Here is an 18,843-nt window from a genome sequence, read left to right as displayed (position 1 = left end):
GAATCTCTGGACACACAGACAGAAAACGTTGGGTACTTTTTCCAGCGGCAGTTTTAAGCCCACATGGCGGCAACATCAACATTTTATAGCTTTAATCATGTCTATGTCGCTTGAGAAAAGTCGTCAACATCCGTATGCAACCCCATAATATCAAAAGAGCCATTTTCCCACAACTCCTAGTGGACTTGAGAGGTTGCTACGCCCTCAAACTCGCTTTCAGATATTTGATGACTCATCTTGTACCCAGGGAATATACTAATTTATATCCAATCCGTATATTCTTTCACTGCCATGCTCCACCCAAACCCAACCCGACGATCAACTCCCTTTGCATTTCTCAGGACTCTCCACCCTCTGCAGCACACTGGCATTGCGTATCGATTCAAACATACATGTCCTCACACCAGAAATGTCCTCCTCCTCATCTTCTTCCTCAAAAGCATCACTCTCTGCTTCCTCGGTTGTCCATCTAAAACAGTCTTTGGATCGCACACAGTGAAAGATTTGTACAAGCTCACTTAACCATGGAGCATATTTTTGTTATTATAAATATTTGAATGTCAATTGTTAAAGTTATTTAATATAAAAATGCAAAGTCAGAGACTTGCCCTGGAGCTCCTACATCTTAGTTGTTTGCTTAATGTGATTAATAAAGAGAAGGGTGAACCATCACCCCATGTACTCTCTGAGCAGGTTTTCTTCAATTCTCTATTTGGTTGGAATCATACTTCCTTCCATTCTGACCGGGTCTCCAAAAATCCAAACAACACAATAATGCAAACACCATGCTGCACTATCAGAGTGGCGTTAACCAGGAGGTGAACAGTGCCTGGCGTCCAACAAACACAATGGAGTTTACATTTTGTATAATCAGACATGAGACCTTGCTTTCCTCGTAACCTCAAAGAACTTTAGCCGAGCCATTTGAAAATGAATCTACAACACAATGGTGTGGGCAAAAAGTGAGGGGTCTTCAGACTTTCTGACCACACTGTACGAGAACCAACAACTTGCTGGCCGGCTTCAGAAAACAATGCTCCTTATCAACTACATTCACACAAACATCAAGGTCTCTCTCCCCTTGCATCAGCCTCACAACTTCATTCCTCTTCCTCCATAAGAGAATCCCATGGGGAGAGGGTCAGGAAGTGGTCTATTTGTTCCATAGCAGATTCCACAAATACCAGAGTGAGACCTAAAGGGAGAGGCCTGCTTCCCACTGATTCTAGTCAGCCTGTTAAGACAAGTGAGGATGGCTTCATACTATTTTTACATGGGCACTCACTCTGCTTCTCTCTCTCTCTAATGCTCCTTCCAGGTCTCTTTCATCTGAATGTTTAAGATAGATTGAGGCATTAAATGAAAGCAGATTTACAAACTAATATGTTTGCTTAAGTGCCTACACACATATTATAATAATTAACAGACATGCTGTGAGTGTGGTTGGGAGAATTAAACTAAATAAGGAGAATTCCAGCTTTCCCAGACTCTCATACACACATTCCACTCTTTTTGGAAATTTGGATTTGAGAGGAAACATGAGATGAAAGAGCAACATGCAACGAAGCCACTCGTCCAATCCAAACTCAGTATTCAGGATATTGCTATGATACTAAGACACCACACTAAGCGGGATAGATATATATAACAACAACAAAAAGAGACTACATTTCTTCTAGCCTTACAAATAAGGCATGACTTACCTTTGTTTGTATTGCTTTGATTGTTAATACTGGCTTTAAAGACTGAGGCTGAGAGCACACAGATGTGGTCAGGTAACCGGGAATGACGAACTGTTTTACTTAAAAATGTTTTGTTCGTACTATTGTCAAATTTGCTATCATTGAGCTTTGATTTCAAATGAATAACTCTCGTATAACTAGTACGGCTTTTGAATTGTTTAACCACTCCAAAGCCAAAATATTTGGTGAGTAAATGTTTCAGGATACACAACACTTCACCACAAAGTTCCCATTGTACCAGCCAGGTACGTTTATCATCAGTTCCAATCTCTCTAGAGTTTCTGGTTTAAATTACTGATAAACTACTAAATAGGAGAACTAAATACAAGTTGTACCCTCGGTTACACATCGAACTAATCTACTAAATGGTACACACTGACCGTAAAATATGTCAAGGCACCATTTCCAGTCCCCACAATCAGCCCAAGACATCTCTAAGCTTTGTATACAGTATGCCTACTGATTTCCTAAACACAAGTAGTGATTCAGTGCAATAAACCTTTACACTCAGACTACATCAGAATCTTTCAGCTGCAAGTTTGATTTATTGAATCCTAACTTGCCCACACACTACATAGATACTACTGCTCAAAAATAACATCGTCCAATTCTAAAGCTTTTCAATTTTTAAGGATAAGTGAAAAAAAAGGGGAAATAACTTCAGTCAGAACAGATTCTTGAGTGGGTCAAAATAACAATGACTATGGTGTAACTTAATAGTAAAGCACTATTGAGGGAAGACCATGGTGGACAAAGGGGTATGCAGTTTATTTCCCATCAACAGTGGACATTGTTTTGAGAGCATTACTAATTTCATTTCATTTCCTGTTTGGATTTTACAAAGCTTTTCCTTCAAAACCATGCTGCAGACAGTCGTGGCTTACGTGCAAGTTTGCATCTACAGAAACGATGCGTCAGCAGTTAGTTATACTTTCCCTGCACAAATGTCCTGGGCTTCGATCTTGGTCCTTTTTCCCTCACTGCATGTCTGCACTCGCCAAACTTCAGCTCTCTCTCTTGGATTAAAAGATACTCTCTGACACAATTCTCATGTGGGTGTTCGATGATGTTTGAGTCTGTTGTTGGGATCAGTCTGTGGTATAATTTGCAACATACTGTTTTCAAAGCCTTAATATATGTTGTGTGATATTACTAAAAAAAAAGAACTACAATGTGATATACAAAGAAATGTGATTTGAACCAAACCCCACAGCTTATCATTCTTTTTAGTTTCTTAATTTTGCTTTAATTTCTCAGACACAGTCAGTCGTCAGAATCATATGTTGCAACCGTACGTGTCAGCAAACCACAGATATGCACAAACTCACGTTTCTGAACCAAAACTATGTTAATTATTCACATGTCTACAGATGTGCATATCCGTGTGATGGTGTTTTAACCACTTGTGGTGATTTTGGCTGAAATGTAGGTGATAAATGTTTTGTGTTTATGATTGTGGTTACCTGTGATTAAGTCAAGGCACAAAAAGCACCTGGTTAAGGCTAGGAAAAGACCATGATTTGTACTGTTATACATCAACATCCTCTCCATGAAAAACACAATGAATCACAGTGTTACAAAACAGAAGGATGTCTTAACGTACTCTCAAACTGTGGTCTGCCACTTGTTAGACATCTGGCTCTCACTGCCACTCACAATATTTGAGTACCAAGTCATTTTAGACATGGTGAAAAGTATCAAAAGTTAGCAAAAAAAAAAACGTGATTTCCCATGATTTGCAGACAAATCTGCAGTAAAATAACAATGGATTTCTAGGAGACCAGGCTGATTTCTCACTTTGTCTTCCCTCCTTTTTATGCCTTTATTCATTAGGGTAAATGGATAATGTGGCTCTTCCATTGGGAGGACACAGGCCAATGTTGAGTGGCCAGAATGTTGAGGATTCTTCGGACAGATAAAGTGAGTAATGAGGAGGTGCCTACTAAGGGCTATAACAAACAGGAAGCTAATTTGCGCGATAAGAACTCTAGGTTAAGAAATTAACCCCAGTTCTTTGAAACATGAGTGAGGTATCTCACTATGGGACACGCCCCTACGCGCTTGTCCCCAGAAGCTTTTCTTTCATTACGCCAGTCCTGACTGGCCGGAAGACGTGACGTCTGCCTCCGGAGGAGGGATTCCCTCCTGCTTTATAAGCCTGACGTCACGTCATCTCTTCAGTTTCAATAAGCACACCTCTTCCTCGCTCCAGGCAAGGAGGGTGGTCTGGTGAGATACCTCACTCATGTTTCAAAGAACTGGGGTTAATTTCTTAACCTAGAGTTCTTTTTCAACATTCGTTTCGGTATCTCACTATGGGATATAGAGACTCCCGCATTGCCAGACAAGCTTATCTCGAAGACCCGTTACCAGTCTATGACCAGTTAAATAGACACACTTGGAACAGCACATACGCCCAAGACCGTATGAGACAGCGCATGCGTCGTGACGTCTAATTTGTAGAATCTGGTGAAAGTGTGTGGCGTTGCCCAGCTGGCAGCCGCACAGATCTCTTCAACAGACACACCGTGAAACAGCGCCCAAGACGTGGCCATACCACGGGTGGAATGAGCACGTACGCCCACAGGAGGACGCTGCCCCTTGCTGTTATATGCCATAGTAATAGCACCCACGATCCAGTGTGACAGACGCTGCTTCGTCAGGGGTTTCCCCAAATGTGACGTAGCCCAAGACACAAACAGCTGTTCCGATTTCCTGAATCCAGCTGTCCTGTCTATATACGTGCGTAATGCCCGCACCGGGCAGAGCGTGTTCAGCCGTTCATGCTCCCGCGTCGAAAAGGGCGGAGGATAGAAGGCTGACAGTTCAATAGGGCGGTACGCCACAGAAGCGTTGAATACCTTAGGTACAAACGCTGGGTTAGGTTTCAGTAAAACCTTCAAATCCCCATTCAAAAATTGCGTACATGCCGGGTTCACCGATAGCGCATGAATGTCACTGACTCGCTTAGCCGATGCCAGTGCCAGCAATAAAGCCGTTTTAAAGGAGAGCATCTTGAGCCCTACCTTTTGCAGCGGCTCGAAAGGTGGTAGAGACAAGGCATCTAGCACCATTGGTAAATCCCACGGAGCCGTCAGGCTCCTCGACACAGGGCGAAGGCGCCGCGCTCCCTTCATGAACTGGCAAACGAGAGGATGTTGACCCACCGTTTTGTCCCCAAAGCCCACGTGACAAGCCGAAATAGCGGCTAAATACACCTTAACAGTGGAGAAAGCCAGACCTTTATCCATCAGACTCTGCAGAAATGTCAAAATAACAGGAACAGGACTCTGGAAAGCAATGACTCCTGTTCGTACGCACCACTCCTCAAACGCACGCCATTTGCCATCATAGGCATAACGTGTAGAGGATGCCCTGGCGCTCTGAATAGTTTCAATGACATTACGTGGCAGTCCGACAGTGGTCAGATTCAGCCTTTCACGGGCCAAGCCCACAGAGCCATACGCTCTGGATGAGGATGAAAAATCTCTCCGCGCGCCTGTGACAGGAGGTCCCTGCGGAGAGGCAACGGCCACGGTTGGTCGCATAGCAACGGATATATCTCCGCCAGCCAGTGTTTTGCTGGCCAGCGGGGAGCTATCAGAATCAGAGAGAGACCCCTCACTCTCACCCTGGCGAGAGTAGGAATGATCAGCTCTAATGGGGGAAACGCGTACAGGAGGACGTGCGGCCACTCGTGCGCCAAAGCATCCAGCCCCATTGGTGCGTCCTGGTCGATCAGCGAATAAAACAGAGGACACTGTGTGTTCTCCTCTGACGCAAAGAGGTCCACCTCTGCCCGACCATATCTTTCCCAAATTTGAGCCACCACCGCGCTGTGGAGTTTCCACTCCTTGTAGCGGGGACTGCCCCTGGACAGTAAATCCGCACCCCGGTTCAGGATGCCGGGCACGTGTGTGGCTTTCAGCGACAGCAGACGAGAGCTGCTCCATACGATCAGTCTGTGTGCCAGTGTGTGCAGATGACGTGAGCGTAATCCCCCCTGCTTGTTTATATAAGCCACCACTGTGGTGTTGTCTGTCCTGACGAGAACATGTCGCCCTCTCAGATAGGGCAGGAAATGTCTCAGCGCCAGTATGACGGCCTGGAGCTCCAGACAATTTATGTGAAACACACGCATCTGCGAGCTCCAAACTCCATTCACTGTCCTGCCTTCGTGCGTGGCACCCCAGCCCGTCGAGGAGGCATCCGTTGTGATCACTTTCCTCGTCATGACGGTTCCCATGGCAACGCCTGAGTTCAGAAACGCCATGCGTCTCCAAGGGCGCAGCGCTATGACGCATGCCATAGAAACCAAAACTTGGCGGTGACCGTGGTGCGTCGGACTCAGTTTGAGTGACGCAACCCACCTCTGAAACGGCTTCATCCGTAAGCGGCCGAATGGGACCACGATCAGAGCTGATGCCATCAGCCCGAGAAGCCGGAGACACAGTCTGAACTTTAGCAGTGTCCCTCGGCGAAAAAGTGCCAGACAAGCCTGAAAGGCTTTCACCCTTTCCGCCGACAAACACGCCCTGAACGCGACTGAATTCAGAGAAAGACCTATAAAAGAGATGTTCTGAGTCGGCGTCAAAACACTCTTTTCCCAGTTTATTCTGAAACCCAGGGTCATCAGATGCGATATGAGCAGTCTGGTTTGTGCCTGAAGTTGCTGGGGCGACTCCGCTGCTAGAAGCCAGTCGTCTATGTACGTTGCCAGCCGCATCCCTCCCTCCCTTAGAGGTGCTATTGCAGCTTCGGTGCATTTTACAAACACCCGCGGACTCAGAGAGAGCCCGAACGGGAGCACCAGGTATTCGTAACAGATGCCTTGAAAGGCAAATCTGAGATATTTCCTGTGCGGTGGATAAATAGGGATGTGAAAATACGCGTCCTTTAGATCGATGGATATGAACCAATCGCTCGGACGCACGAAACGTATTAGAGCTGCGTGTGTTAACATTCTGAACGTGTATTGTCTCATGAACCTGTTCAGCGTTCGCAGATCTAAAATCGGTCGCAATCCCCCTCCCCTCTTGGGGACTAGAAAATATCTCGAGTAGAAACCGCTCTGGCTCTGCTCTGGCGGTACAACTCGTATAGCTCCTTTGTTTTGTAAAGAAATTATTTCTCTTTGCAAGACGAGAGCTTTCTCCCCCTGAGCCTGTGACTGCACTTCCCCTGTGAAACGGGGCGGGGTGGTTGCAAACTGGAGCCTGTAGCCCCTGGTCACAGTCTTTATGACCCAGTCTGGTGCCCCGCACGCCTGCCACTGCTGGGTTCGGTTCGCAAGCGGGCCCAGCTGTGGCCTGCCCGCAGCACCGGGCTGAGAGGGAACGATGGGCTGTGTGGCCACCGCGCACATTACACCCATCACCGCAGGTTGCCGTCCCGCCAGTGGAGAATTGGCTCCCTCTAGCGGGCTCATCTGCAACTGCACAGGCTGGCCTGGCTGCAGTCCCGCTGGTGGAGCAAGGGCTCCCCCTAGCGGGCTCATGTGCACGGGCCTGTTCTGTTCTTTTGTCAATGTTCTTTTTTTCATGTTTGTTTTTTCCATGTTTTTTATTAACACTGGTAGCTGCGCCCTTGGCACATGGCCTGGATGCGCGCCTGCAAACATTTTTAATGAACATTTTGGCATGGGGAAAAAACACTGGTGTGTGCTTGTGCACTGGTGTGTGCGTGGTCGACGCTGCTGTGGCCCCACTGAACTCTGTGCAGGTCCGACCTTTTCCCTCTTCGCCTGGACGTGAACGGCGAGCGCCGACATGGCCTCTGCACGCCTCTTGTAGGGCCTGGAACATGCCCTTGCGAACGTGGTGAACAGAACATTTTCCCGGGGGGAAAGAGCAGGTGTCTGGCTGCACCTGTCTTCCCACCCTGGTGACAGCGCTCTAGGTAGCGCGCCGCTTCTTCTTCGCGCCCACAGTGCCCGAGGAGCCGGCTTGGTCTCCAGATGTCACGGTGGGAATGAAGGGTTTCTTTGCCCACGCACCCTTGAGCTCTGGTCGCTTGCCCCGACCTCGGCCGGCCGGCTGGGGTTGTGGCTGAAGCTTAGGGGTGCGAAATGCTGGGCGGGCCACAGCTCGGGCAAACGCGTGCTGGGGTGCAGGGGGGGGCGGCGATTGCACTTTCCTGGGGAGACACAGTTGAAGTGCTTCACCTTCCCTCTTCTTCTCCTCGCAGCGTTTCTGCATCGTGGCCACCGCTGGGCCGAATAAGCCTTTTGGGTCCACAGGAACGTCGAGGAGGTGTGTTTTCTCCTTTGGAGAGAGGCTAGACAGGTTCAGCCACCTAGCTCTTTCCTGGGTGACCATAAGAGCCATAGCTCTCCCGGAGGCTTGGACAGCACATCTGTGTAGACGGAGGCAGAGGTCCGTGACCACGCACAGCTCGTCCCATACAGCCGGGGTGGGTGAGGTTGACATGTCGTCCTGTAACTCGGCCTGGTACGCCAGCAGCAGCGACGACGCGTTCAAAGCCCTCACGGACATGGCCACAGCTTTGTACCCCTTTTCAGTGAGCGACGATTGAAAACAGTCAGCTTTGGAGGGGAGGGCTGGACCCACTGAAGTCAAGGTGGACTTTCGTGTGGGGTGGAGGTGAGAGGCCAGCAGGGGCTCAACTGGAGGAAGACGGGAGAAACCATCTTCTTCCATGTCGACCCAGTCCAACGCCGACCCTCCCTGGACGGGGTTTTTGGTGGAAAGGGGGTTCTTCCACGACCGCGTCGCCTCCTCCAGGCACTCGGGGAATGCCGGCAGCAGCTGTTTCGAGGCTGATTTGGCTTTAGGTAGCCGCTTACCCTCATAACGAGACGTGGTGGTCTCTACGGGGACTTCTGGCCACGTAATGCCCAGCTTTGCAGCTGCCCTCCTGCAGACGACGTGAAGGTCCGCACTGTCAGTCGGGTTTGGTGAGCCGCTGCGTGCGCCATCGCCGAGCACCGGCTTTGCAGCCGGTGAAAGGAAAGAGAGACCGGTCCCCTGCTCGTCATCATCGGAGCCGAGGCTCACGGACTCGTCCCCTATCTCGGAGTCACAGTCGTCGATGTCAACTTGTCCCATAAAGAAGTCGGGAACGTGATCATCTGGGTCAGAGAGCGGGTCGGCAGCGTCGAGTTGGTCACCCCAGCTGGCTCCCGCGGGGATGGTGTTTCCCTGCGTGCTCTCCGTTAACTCCGCTGGCGGGGGAATGGATGCCCCCACCATAGGATCCGCGGTCGACAGACTAGCTTGGCGCGCTAGTCGGCGACGGCGGGTCTTATTCGAAAGACGGGCGCAGTGTTCACAGGCAACCGGAGATGCTAGGGCGTCTTGGGCATGTTGCAGCCCGAGGCACGCAGAGCAAACGGCATGGGTGTCCGCTCCGGCTATCTTGCACCCACACGCGCATGTCTTAGGTGAAATAGTCACCTTCTCCATGGTAAGGAGAAGAGAACTATCAAGCTCCGTAATTAAAACACGAAGTGGTGAGCAGCTAGTATGGTGGCTAGCTGCAGTAGCTACTGTTTGGTGACAGCCCAGCTACTACACTCAGTCAGCAAAGTAGGTCGAGGTAGCGTTCGGCGAACGAGTTGTTAGCTCACTCTGAGAACAGCAATGCTATCCCGATAGCTACACCTGCCGTCTGAGAGACGCTTCTGAGAGCGAGAAGAGGTAATAAACTGAAGAGATGACGTGACGTCAGGCTTATAAAGCAGGAGGGAATCCCTCCTCCGGAGGCAGACGTCACGTCTTCCGGCCAGTCAGGACTGGCGTAATGAAAGAAAAGCTTCTGGGGACAAGCGCGTAGGGGCGTGTCCCATAGTGAGATACCGAAACGAATGTTGAAAAAGAACCAAGCGAATGAGATTTTTGGGACATGTGCTAAGAAGGGATGACTGAGAAAACCTGGCAGTGACTTGAAAGTTTAAAGGGAAAAAAGTAGCAGAGGAAGGAAACGCATGATGTGGATGGCTAGTCTAAATGAGTGGTTAAATGAGAGAGGTGTAGAACATCCGGACGTGAGTGAAACTGATGGTGATGGCCAAGGACAGAGAGTTGTAGTAGACCATGATCGCTCATGTTTTACGATATAGCACCTTGAGAGAGACAGGCCAATGAAGAGGCCAGATTGGTTGTCAGTGTGCTGTGAAACCCAACGTGTGCAGGTGTTAAGCTGAGGTCTGCTGAAGCTGCACAGTCCAAGTGTTATCATGAATTACGCCTGACTGACGGATGGTAAAAGTTTAATGGATAGTTTGATATACCAATCGATGTGGTGGAATTTATCCGAGTGCTGCCAACACGACAGGTAAATGAGTCATGGGGGAGTGACAACAACAGACACACGGTTCTACAAAAACTGAGAAATTAATCTGTTAATGCCTGTCCCACCCTGGGAGGATAATTGGCCAGATTTTGGTACCGATCTGGTCCTTCCGACAATAGAGAGAGCCTTCCGTTGTCAGGCTGCGTCTAGTCTGTGCTTGCTCAGGATTACAACATTGAAAATGGTTACAAAGTTCCTTGTATCTGTGGTCTCCCAAAATGGAGTCAGATTTGAAAATCCTCTGGTGTGGGGCAGACTTTAAGCTGCCACAGTCAATTGTACTGTATACTGCAGGTTTTGTGCCCTTTTATCAGGAGCTCATGTGATGCATATTGCCTCTGACACACACACACACACATTCATGCTGAATTTCCCATACAGTCACAACAGCATTGTGAGCATTGTATTTTTAAAGAAATGTTCATTTCTTTAAAAAAATGGCACCACAACTATCCATTTATCAGCTAATTCTTGGATTAATCAATAAAAAACTAACCGATAAGAGCAGTGAAATTAGTTAAGCCATCATCTGTGCAGCTGGTCTTAACCAAACATGAGCCAGTGATTGTCTTATTTGTTGGTTCAGGGAGGAAAATATCTCCTGCTTTCCTAGGACGTTGCAACTGTGCTTTTTTTGGAACATCCTGCCTTGTATTGGTCACAGCTACGAGAAAGCCTGCATCCTGTCTGTCTGCTTCCAAATCTTGATTGAATCTTAATGTGTTGTTCGTGTTTGTGTGGAGCACTCTTGGCACCAGCTTTGTATGGACTGACACGATGCTAAATGATCTCAGCTGTGGCAATTTGCTGGAAACAGACACGGCATTTCTTTATCAAACCAAATCATTCTTTTAGCGGATCGTGTTTTGTTTTGTGTTGTTGTTTCATTGTGACATGTCAGTTATGATAACACTGTCCTCACTGACCAAGTGCTAGGATCTGTGTTTTAGTTCTGGGAAATGGTGAAATGCATTTTCAATACTTTATCAAAATAAATCATCAGTCCATAATCTGATCATAATAAAACATTGGTTGCGAAACTAGTTATTATCCCTGTTCAAAATTATCCCATTATTCCAAGGCCTGAGTATCTCATACCTAGACATCAACCAACTGCTTCACATCGGATCATTTTGGTTTTCATGGCAATGCTGGTCTGTGTTCTGTCTTAAATCAGACAAACCCTGTGAACTTAAGTGTTGAAGGGATGCAATTAAGATGATAAATTGGCAGTTTCCTCTTGTACAATTCCTGTAGTTAATTTTAAAGAGAACCAGCTTCTCGGAGCACCAGTGTATCTCACTTATCATCATCATTGATGTCATGTTGTTGTTGTTGTTGTTGTTGTTGTTGTTTCATAACTCCCAATGCATCTTATCCGTGGCTGTCACAGTTCACACTGAACCAGAATCCTCAGATTCAAATCATGTTATATATGAAAACTGAAAGTTTTATCAGAAACATGTGGTGAATATTAAAGTAACAGACTGTACTTTATATTAGACCATAGTAAAGAACCGGGATCAGGGCAAAAAGAACTTCATGAGGAAATTATACATTTTAGAAGAAACCATGTACTGTAACTAGATCAGGTATTAAAATATGAAATATAGGTTTGACTATTGGGACAATGAATTACTGGGTTAGTGTTGTATAAGGGACATAATATATGTAGAGAAACTGTTGTTGGGAGTTATGTGACTTGGCAGATGCAGTGCCTTGTTTAAACCTTTTGTCAGCACTGAATGATGTTCCTTTCTGTCAGTTTGCCTTTATTTGAACCAGCAGTCGAGCTGGTGAGATCCGTTAAAGTGGACAAAGAGATACAGACAGGCCTGCTGTTTAACACACACACACACACACACAAATCAAGGGCTCATGATGTCAAAGGATGGTGTGGGTGTGTGTGTGTGTATCTCTTCACAAACATATATGGACCCGTCTTCCTCGAGAGGACAAAAACCTCATCAATAATGTAACATGAAAGGCTAACATTGACATTTTCTGGCTTCTGTGTAGCATTAACCATATAACTAGGTCACATGTCGAGTGTACATAACATCTAACTTTACATTATGACATTCCATGTTACAGTATAGTAGAGCTGATCAATGAATTCATTCCAAGTGAAAGTTAAACATTAAAACACTATGAGCAAATCACAAAGGCAGCAGTTTTAATCCTTCTATTGTGATTGTTCCGTATCAATTAATTGTAGTGTATTAGATTAAAGTAGTTAATATCTTGTTGCCATTTAGTAATGCCCCATTTTGTTTCAAAACAAAGTGAATATTAAACTGAAGCTTTACTTAAAAAAAGTGAAATAGTAAATCGCAGTCATTAGATACTTTAGCCAAATCATTCAGCCCTAAAAGCAAGAAAGACATGAGATACAATGCAGGAGATCACACTATTAAAATTACATAATATTCTACACAATGACATCATAGTACAAAGAGCTATATCATATGTCATGATAATGATTTTAAGGCTACTTATTTATGGCTATTCTGATTCACACTACCATGTTGGAATTCACACACTGTCAGTGAGAGAACTGTGTAGGCAGCTAACTACATGTGAGTATCCAGGTATCCAGTTTGAGATGTGTCCAGACAATGATTGCAAGTCAGTGAGTAATGTTTGAGTGTGTTTGAAATGGCACTGCCTATACATACTTAAATGATATAATGTCTACTTCCTGTTTGCTCCATGGAAATCATTAGAGCAGCTCTTCACATGACACAGGCTGAGTGGGAGTATTCCACCAAACAGCCACTGTGGAGCTTCGGTCAGTGCTCCTGTCTTACTTTAGGAAAAGGACAACACTGTCTACACAGAGTCGCTCCCTGCCTCGCAGAGCAGATGAATTCAATTGTGGTGAGGAAAAGGAGGGGGGGGGTTAGTGCTGCTTTTCAGCCTCACTGTGTCACAAGGACCCTTGAACCATGGCCAACGGAGGCAAACAAAGAAACCCCTCTGATGGTGCCAAACGCGCCATGATCAAGACATTGAGCATACTGGTGGACACTCAGCTACTGCTAATGCACGACATCTGCAACCTGAGGAGGACATATGTAAGGGCTTATAAGACGGTTTCTACTGCTACGTAACAAAATGACAAACAAAGTCACGACACATTTGTTGATATATTGTCACTGGTTTGGTTCAACCAATGCTTCAAAAGCCAAAGGCCATCATCCAACAAACATACAAAGCAGGAAAGCAGGAACTCATCAGATGGATTTTTCAATAATAAATGTTTGCCAACAAGGTATGCAAAAAATGTGTGCAGATTTTTATATTAAAAGCTTCAGAGAATTACAAGGGATTTTTCCTGTGAACCAAAGGAGGAGCTTTAATGTGAACATCACTTAGGTTTTGCGGTCAATAAATTAAAGCTGCAGTTGGCAGGATCACTAAAAAACTGTTGAATAACATTTTGGAATTGCAGATCTCTGTCCAGATGAAAAGTGCAAGATGCACTTGTATGTGGCAGAAGATGCAACTGCTGAAATGTTCCACCAATGCTGACAGCCATATTATTGTCCAACTCTCTTAATGCACCTTTCCTTTTTTAGGGTTCTTTGCAGCATTGGCAGTTGTTGCCAGTGCTGGAATACTGTTGTAGCCAATGAGCTCCTTATCTCTATCTGAACTTCCCCTTGATTGCTCAAAGTCTCCCATTATGGATCAGACTTACAAAAGGCTATAAAAAAGCCAAGAGACAAGAGCAAAAGTCTAGTTTTTTTCCCATATCAATTCATTTGCATTACACTCACATTTTAATATGGGATTATTGATCAATAACAATTCAAAATCATTGGTGGCAAATCAAAAACAATGGAGGCAACAGGAAAGTTGCCTTTGTGTGAAAGAAAATCAGCGCAACAGAATGAGCCTGCCATTACTTTGTTGGACTAACAAAGTAAGTGCTGTGCAAATTTAAACTAAATTAAATTCATCAGCAAGACGTTAAACTAATCTATACAAAGCCATAACACTGAATACAGTTTTAACCTCACTCACACTGGGTCCATCCATTGACAACAGTCACCGACATGAAGGACATGCCATTGGACTTTGGCAGGAAATCCACTCAGACTTGAGAGAACATGCCAACAACTGTATCAATAGCTCAAACTAGAAAACATCAACAAAATTGGTTGACCACTAGCTGTTCCTCATACATAAACACCTAAAGTAAGTTCCATAAGCCACTGTCCAATATACACACAACATACACAAAACAAAATCTTAAACAAACATTTACTGAAAAACACTGCACTGCACTCAAGTTAAACAAAATAAATCAAATAGGTATTAGAAAACTGGTTTAAAAACTGTTAAGATGAAAAGAAAAGGTTTTAGTGCATTTACCAAGTTGCCACAATGAATGGGTCTAAAGCAAACCTCAGTTGACTCTAAATAATATGAGTGAAATTGTTAGGGAGAAGTTTATTTTACATGTTTGCCCAAGACAAATGTGACTGTGCTATGGAAACAGACTTGATTCAATGACAGTCTCATATGTGTGGGTGATTCACTGCAGCATTGTTGACCACTGCAAAACAAGTACAATAGGACACTGATCTCAATATAAGAGCTACAACAAGCTCCAAAATTCCACCTTTCAAACCAATAATAGGTCCAAATGCTGTTAAAGAGGGAACATGAGTGTAGAAATCACCAGCAAGCACCATGCTTTCCCACACCATGACCAGCACTTAAATATGATGCTGTAATAAAGCAGCTGTGATGGCAAGTACATAGAAAGACTCAAACTTTACCTGTGGAACAAATATTTCATGATTACCTGAGATAAAATTAACCTAATACACGAACATTTGTGTTCCTTGCCTCGATAGTACTCGACATGTCCCTGCTCTAAGGAGAGAAGAGCAAGTCAAGAGGATGGAAAAATGAACAAGATCACACCAAGAAACATTAAATGTGTGTCTACTCTAAGCTTTCCCAGCTATTAATTGTATCAGTGCATTCAAGCAAATTATTACTGAATTTAAAAATTCAAAAAGTGTGATATTTCAGTGGGAAAATAACTAATTTAACATATTATATTCAAGACCTGAAACTCATAGAAGCTGCCATTGCATTCTACTCGTCACAATCAGACACTAACAGATGATGTCCTCGAAGAAGGTTGTCTATTGAAGCAGGACACAAACACTGAGAATACAGAACACACTGCTGTCCATGTGCTGCAGATAATCTGTCGGCCAAACAAGTGGGAGCTTGAAAACCTGAAAGTGGAGAGTAAAGGTGCATTTTGTACATAGAAAGTGGACAAGCTGCTTACATGTCTGGTATCCCTGCGTAACCCCTCCGTGTTCCTCAGCCAACAGCGGCTCAGCTCACTCAGCTCCAGGATTGGTTGCACCTTCAGCCGCACCGTGTCTCCTGACTGACGGATCATCTCCACTATCTCATCACGGCTCTTGTTCTCTACGTTCTTTCCATTTATCTCTACCAGCCTGTCACCTGGGACCAACCCCAGCGCCAGATCCTTGGTGCCGGCGCCAGGCTCTGCAAAGTGGACGACACGTCTGTACACTCCTCCGTCAACACTGCGGTCCAGCATAGTAGTGCGGCGCAAAGAAAATCCAAAGTCACCAGTGTTGCGCCTCTGGAGCTCCAGCTCGCGTGTTTCTGGTTCACTGGGTGCGACCACTGCAGGCAGCTGCAGATGTGCTGAGAAGGTCTTGTCAACCAAATCAGGGATGCAGACTTTTTTGGTGGCTGGTGATTCAGGCTGCTGCTTGATGCTGTGCTTGCGGAGCATGCTGAAGACTTTGCTCTCCACGTGCGGAGAAGGGGCAGCAGAGTTTGGAGCTGAAGGTGTGGAGCCCTCAGAAGGGCTCTCCTCTTTGCTCCTCTGGGAAAAGGAGAAGCGTTTCATCATCTGACCCACCTGGGCGGAGTTTTGCTTGGCAAGTGCACCAAAGTGTGCCACACGCTCGTGTACAGAGCTTCGGTGTCCATCCAGTCCTCCTCCACCCTCACCCTTCAGGTCATCAGTGGAGCTGGCAGTGCTGAGCTGGTCATCCAGGACCATGCTGCTTCGGTTGCTCAGACCGTCTGATTCGATGTCGGTGAGAGTGAACTCATGGCTGCTTACCACTTTAATAGGAATGGGGTTGGAGATCTCCAGTTTGTTCTTGGACTCACGCTTCGCCTCCCTCTTTAGGTTGAAGAAACCACGTCGCATGCTCATCTCCTCCAGGCTGCGCATCTCTGCTGCAGACATTCGCTCCTTTTTATCCTTCTTCTCCTTCCTACTCCCTTCCCGCTCCTTATCTTTTTTCATTAGATTAAACATGATGAAGAACTAAATGCTGCTTTTCTGTCCGACGAGGTAATATTTTCCCTACAGTCCTGGAGGTCCCGTTCACCAGGAAGGAGGTTCTGACCAACAGGGACAAATCCCCTGGGGAAAGAGACAACTATGTCAAACAAATACAATATGGAATAATATGGGAACACTATGTAATGCTGGACAACATACATTTAAATTATCTCAATAAAGTCTATATTCAAAACATCGATTTAACATTCTTACAGGAATATTAGTCAAAAACATATTCTCTAATTATCTTTTATTAAGTAGCATAACAACTTCATTATTAAATGATCAAGTCATTAACAATAACAAAAAGAAGTTTAAAATCACAATTAGCTGGTTTCTTGAGCAACGTTTTCGTCATTAATCAATATATAATAGGCATCCCTCTCAATAACCCACAAACAGTGGCATTAACTGATTTGAACACCAGCACTACATACACGGACTGAGTTATTGATCATTGTCAAACCAAAAATCACAAATTGCAAAGACTGTATTTTAAGTTTTCCCTTTTTGAGTTATTATGCATTATTTTATGTTATAAGAGAGGGGGGGGGCTAAACTTGGCTGAAGCTCAGTTGCCTCCAGGAGAAAGTTCTCCACACCAGCATCCTTCTTCCACTACTTCTCCACTTTCTAAAGTATATTTTAATACACCTCCACTACAGAGCCTCATCACATTCAGGACTTCTGAACACAGCTGCACTGTGTTGGACTAAATCTGCAGGGGAACCAAGAGTCAACGTGCCACAATCTGCATTATTAGCTGGGTGGTGCAACAGACCAAAACCACTAACCAACAAACTAACTCATTCAGGCCACTGCTCAAATGAATGAGGGAAACTTGGGTGGAAGATACCTGGCCAAAAAAAGGGGAGTTTACAGCGGGATAATGGCAAAGAAAGCTACGTTACGAGATGCCCCATCCACGTTCAATACATAGACTTTATATGAATAAACAAAGAAATCCTGTACTTTATAAACTTTTCATAGACGATTTGTTTTCTTCAGTTAGACGAGATCGAGATGTATGGCTATGGGGGTTATCACAGAATCGCTGTATCGTGATATTATGGTACTGTGGACGATGTATCGCATATTGTATCGTGCCCTGTCATTCCCACCCCTACTGTATTCACATATCCATTATTCACATGGAGTGAAACACCCAGTGATATCAGACTACTGGTTTTTCCACTTTTAAATCACAAATGAAAACATGACATAAATCATCCTAATCATGCACAGTACTGCCACAGTGTGGGGGGGGATATCTCTCCCATAGGGAACACCAACACTGTGTCACAAAGCTGCTGTTTAATCTGTGCTGCTCGTTAATGAATGGACACATGTTTCATCAGTGCAAACACAATAAAAACAACGTACGCAACAACACACGAGACAAAGGGAAAGTCACAGTGTCTGTCTATATATTAAGTACTAGTAAAAAGTCTTCTTTTGTGTGTGTATGTGTGTGTGAGAGAGAGAGAGCGAGAGAGACCAGGGCCGTAATGACAGCACTGCTTTTGTGTCAACGTAAAAGCTCGGGAACATTTAAACAGTGTCTCAGCTCCACGGAGCTCATTAAAGCCAACTTGTGTTTATCTGCTTTAACGCCGAGGTTAAAACGATACCAACACCTGACCCTCGGCTCACACAATGATGTCGGGCTCCCGTTTAAAACGTGAAGTCAACGGGACAAAAAGCATGACAGGGCTAAGATAGGTGTAGCATATCGGCTACATTAGCTAGCCGCGCTACTGTTTGGTAGGTAGGGGCAACGATACCTTTATAACGCTGGTACTTTTAATCCTGCAGCAAATGAAAACAGAAAAGCTCCAGAGAAACACAAGAAAGCGACGCTTCATCGGGGTTTATCCTCCCATTGTAGCCTAATTGGCTCCAGTCACAGCCTGAGTGCTTTGCCCTCCTTTTAGATTAAGGCAAACCCTGGAACGCGCTGGGATCCAGTGAAAACCACCCAGTCAAGCCCGACCGCCTATCTGCTGCCTTACTGCCTGTCTGTTTGCTCTATTAATTATTGTCCCCGCGCAGCTGTCTGCGAACAAAACATATCCTCTGACTCTCGAAGCACATGAGTTAATACTCACTGTTCAGCGGGACAGCAGATGAAGCGCGGCTCGGCTCGCAGGGAACACAAGCCGCAGACTGGCTGCTTCCTTCCAGCTAACGTTATCACAGCAGGCTGCTCCCACGGCCAACCAGAGTCGCGAGCTCCGGGACAACAGCTGAAGTCGGTACTCAGGCGACCCCTGCTGGATACACCTTGCAGCTACAGCAAGAGTTACAGTATGTAGAGTAGTGCTAGCACCAGAAGAGGCTGTATTTGTTTCATACAATTCTTATAATTCCCACTTTAATTTACCTTGACGTCTTTTAATCGTAGATGTACAGTACTGTGCAACA

General features: G+C 45.5%; 1 protein-coding gene across 1 annotated transcript in view; it reads right to left on the bottom strand.

Annotated features, from left to right (window-relative positions):
• LOC122773624 (unconventional myosin-XVIIIa-like) overlaps positions 1-18,621 on the bottom strand; it is a 35,122-nt gene extending 16,501 nt beyond the window's left edge. Inside the window, exons 1-2 of the mRNA XM_044032425.1 lie at positions 18,528-18,621; positions 15,373-16,500 (exon numbers count right to left, since the gene is read on the bottom strand). Of these exons, the coding sequence (XP_043888360.1) occupies positions 15,373-16,392 (1,020 nt within the window). The 5' untranslated portion in view covers positions 16,393-16,500; positions 18,528-18,621. The remainder of the gene's footprint in view (positions 1-15,372; positions 16,501-18,527) is intronic.
• Between the last annotated feature and the right edge of the window lie 222 nt (positions 18,622-18,843).

The sequence above is a fragment of the Solea senegalensis genome, linkage group LG8 (genome assembly GCF_019176455.1).
Source record: "Solea senegalensis isolate Sse05_10M linkage group LG8, IFAPA_SoseM_1, whole genome shotgun sequence".
In the NCBI taxonomy this organism is placed as follows: domain Eukaryota; kingdom Metazoa; phylum Chordata; class Actinopteri; order Pleuronectiformes; family Soleidae; genus Solea; species Solea senegalensis.
Note: the sequence above shows the minus strand (reverse complement) of the source record. Positions and strands in the feature narration are given on the sequence as shown.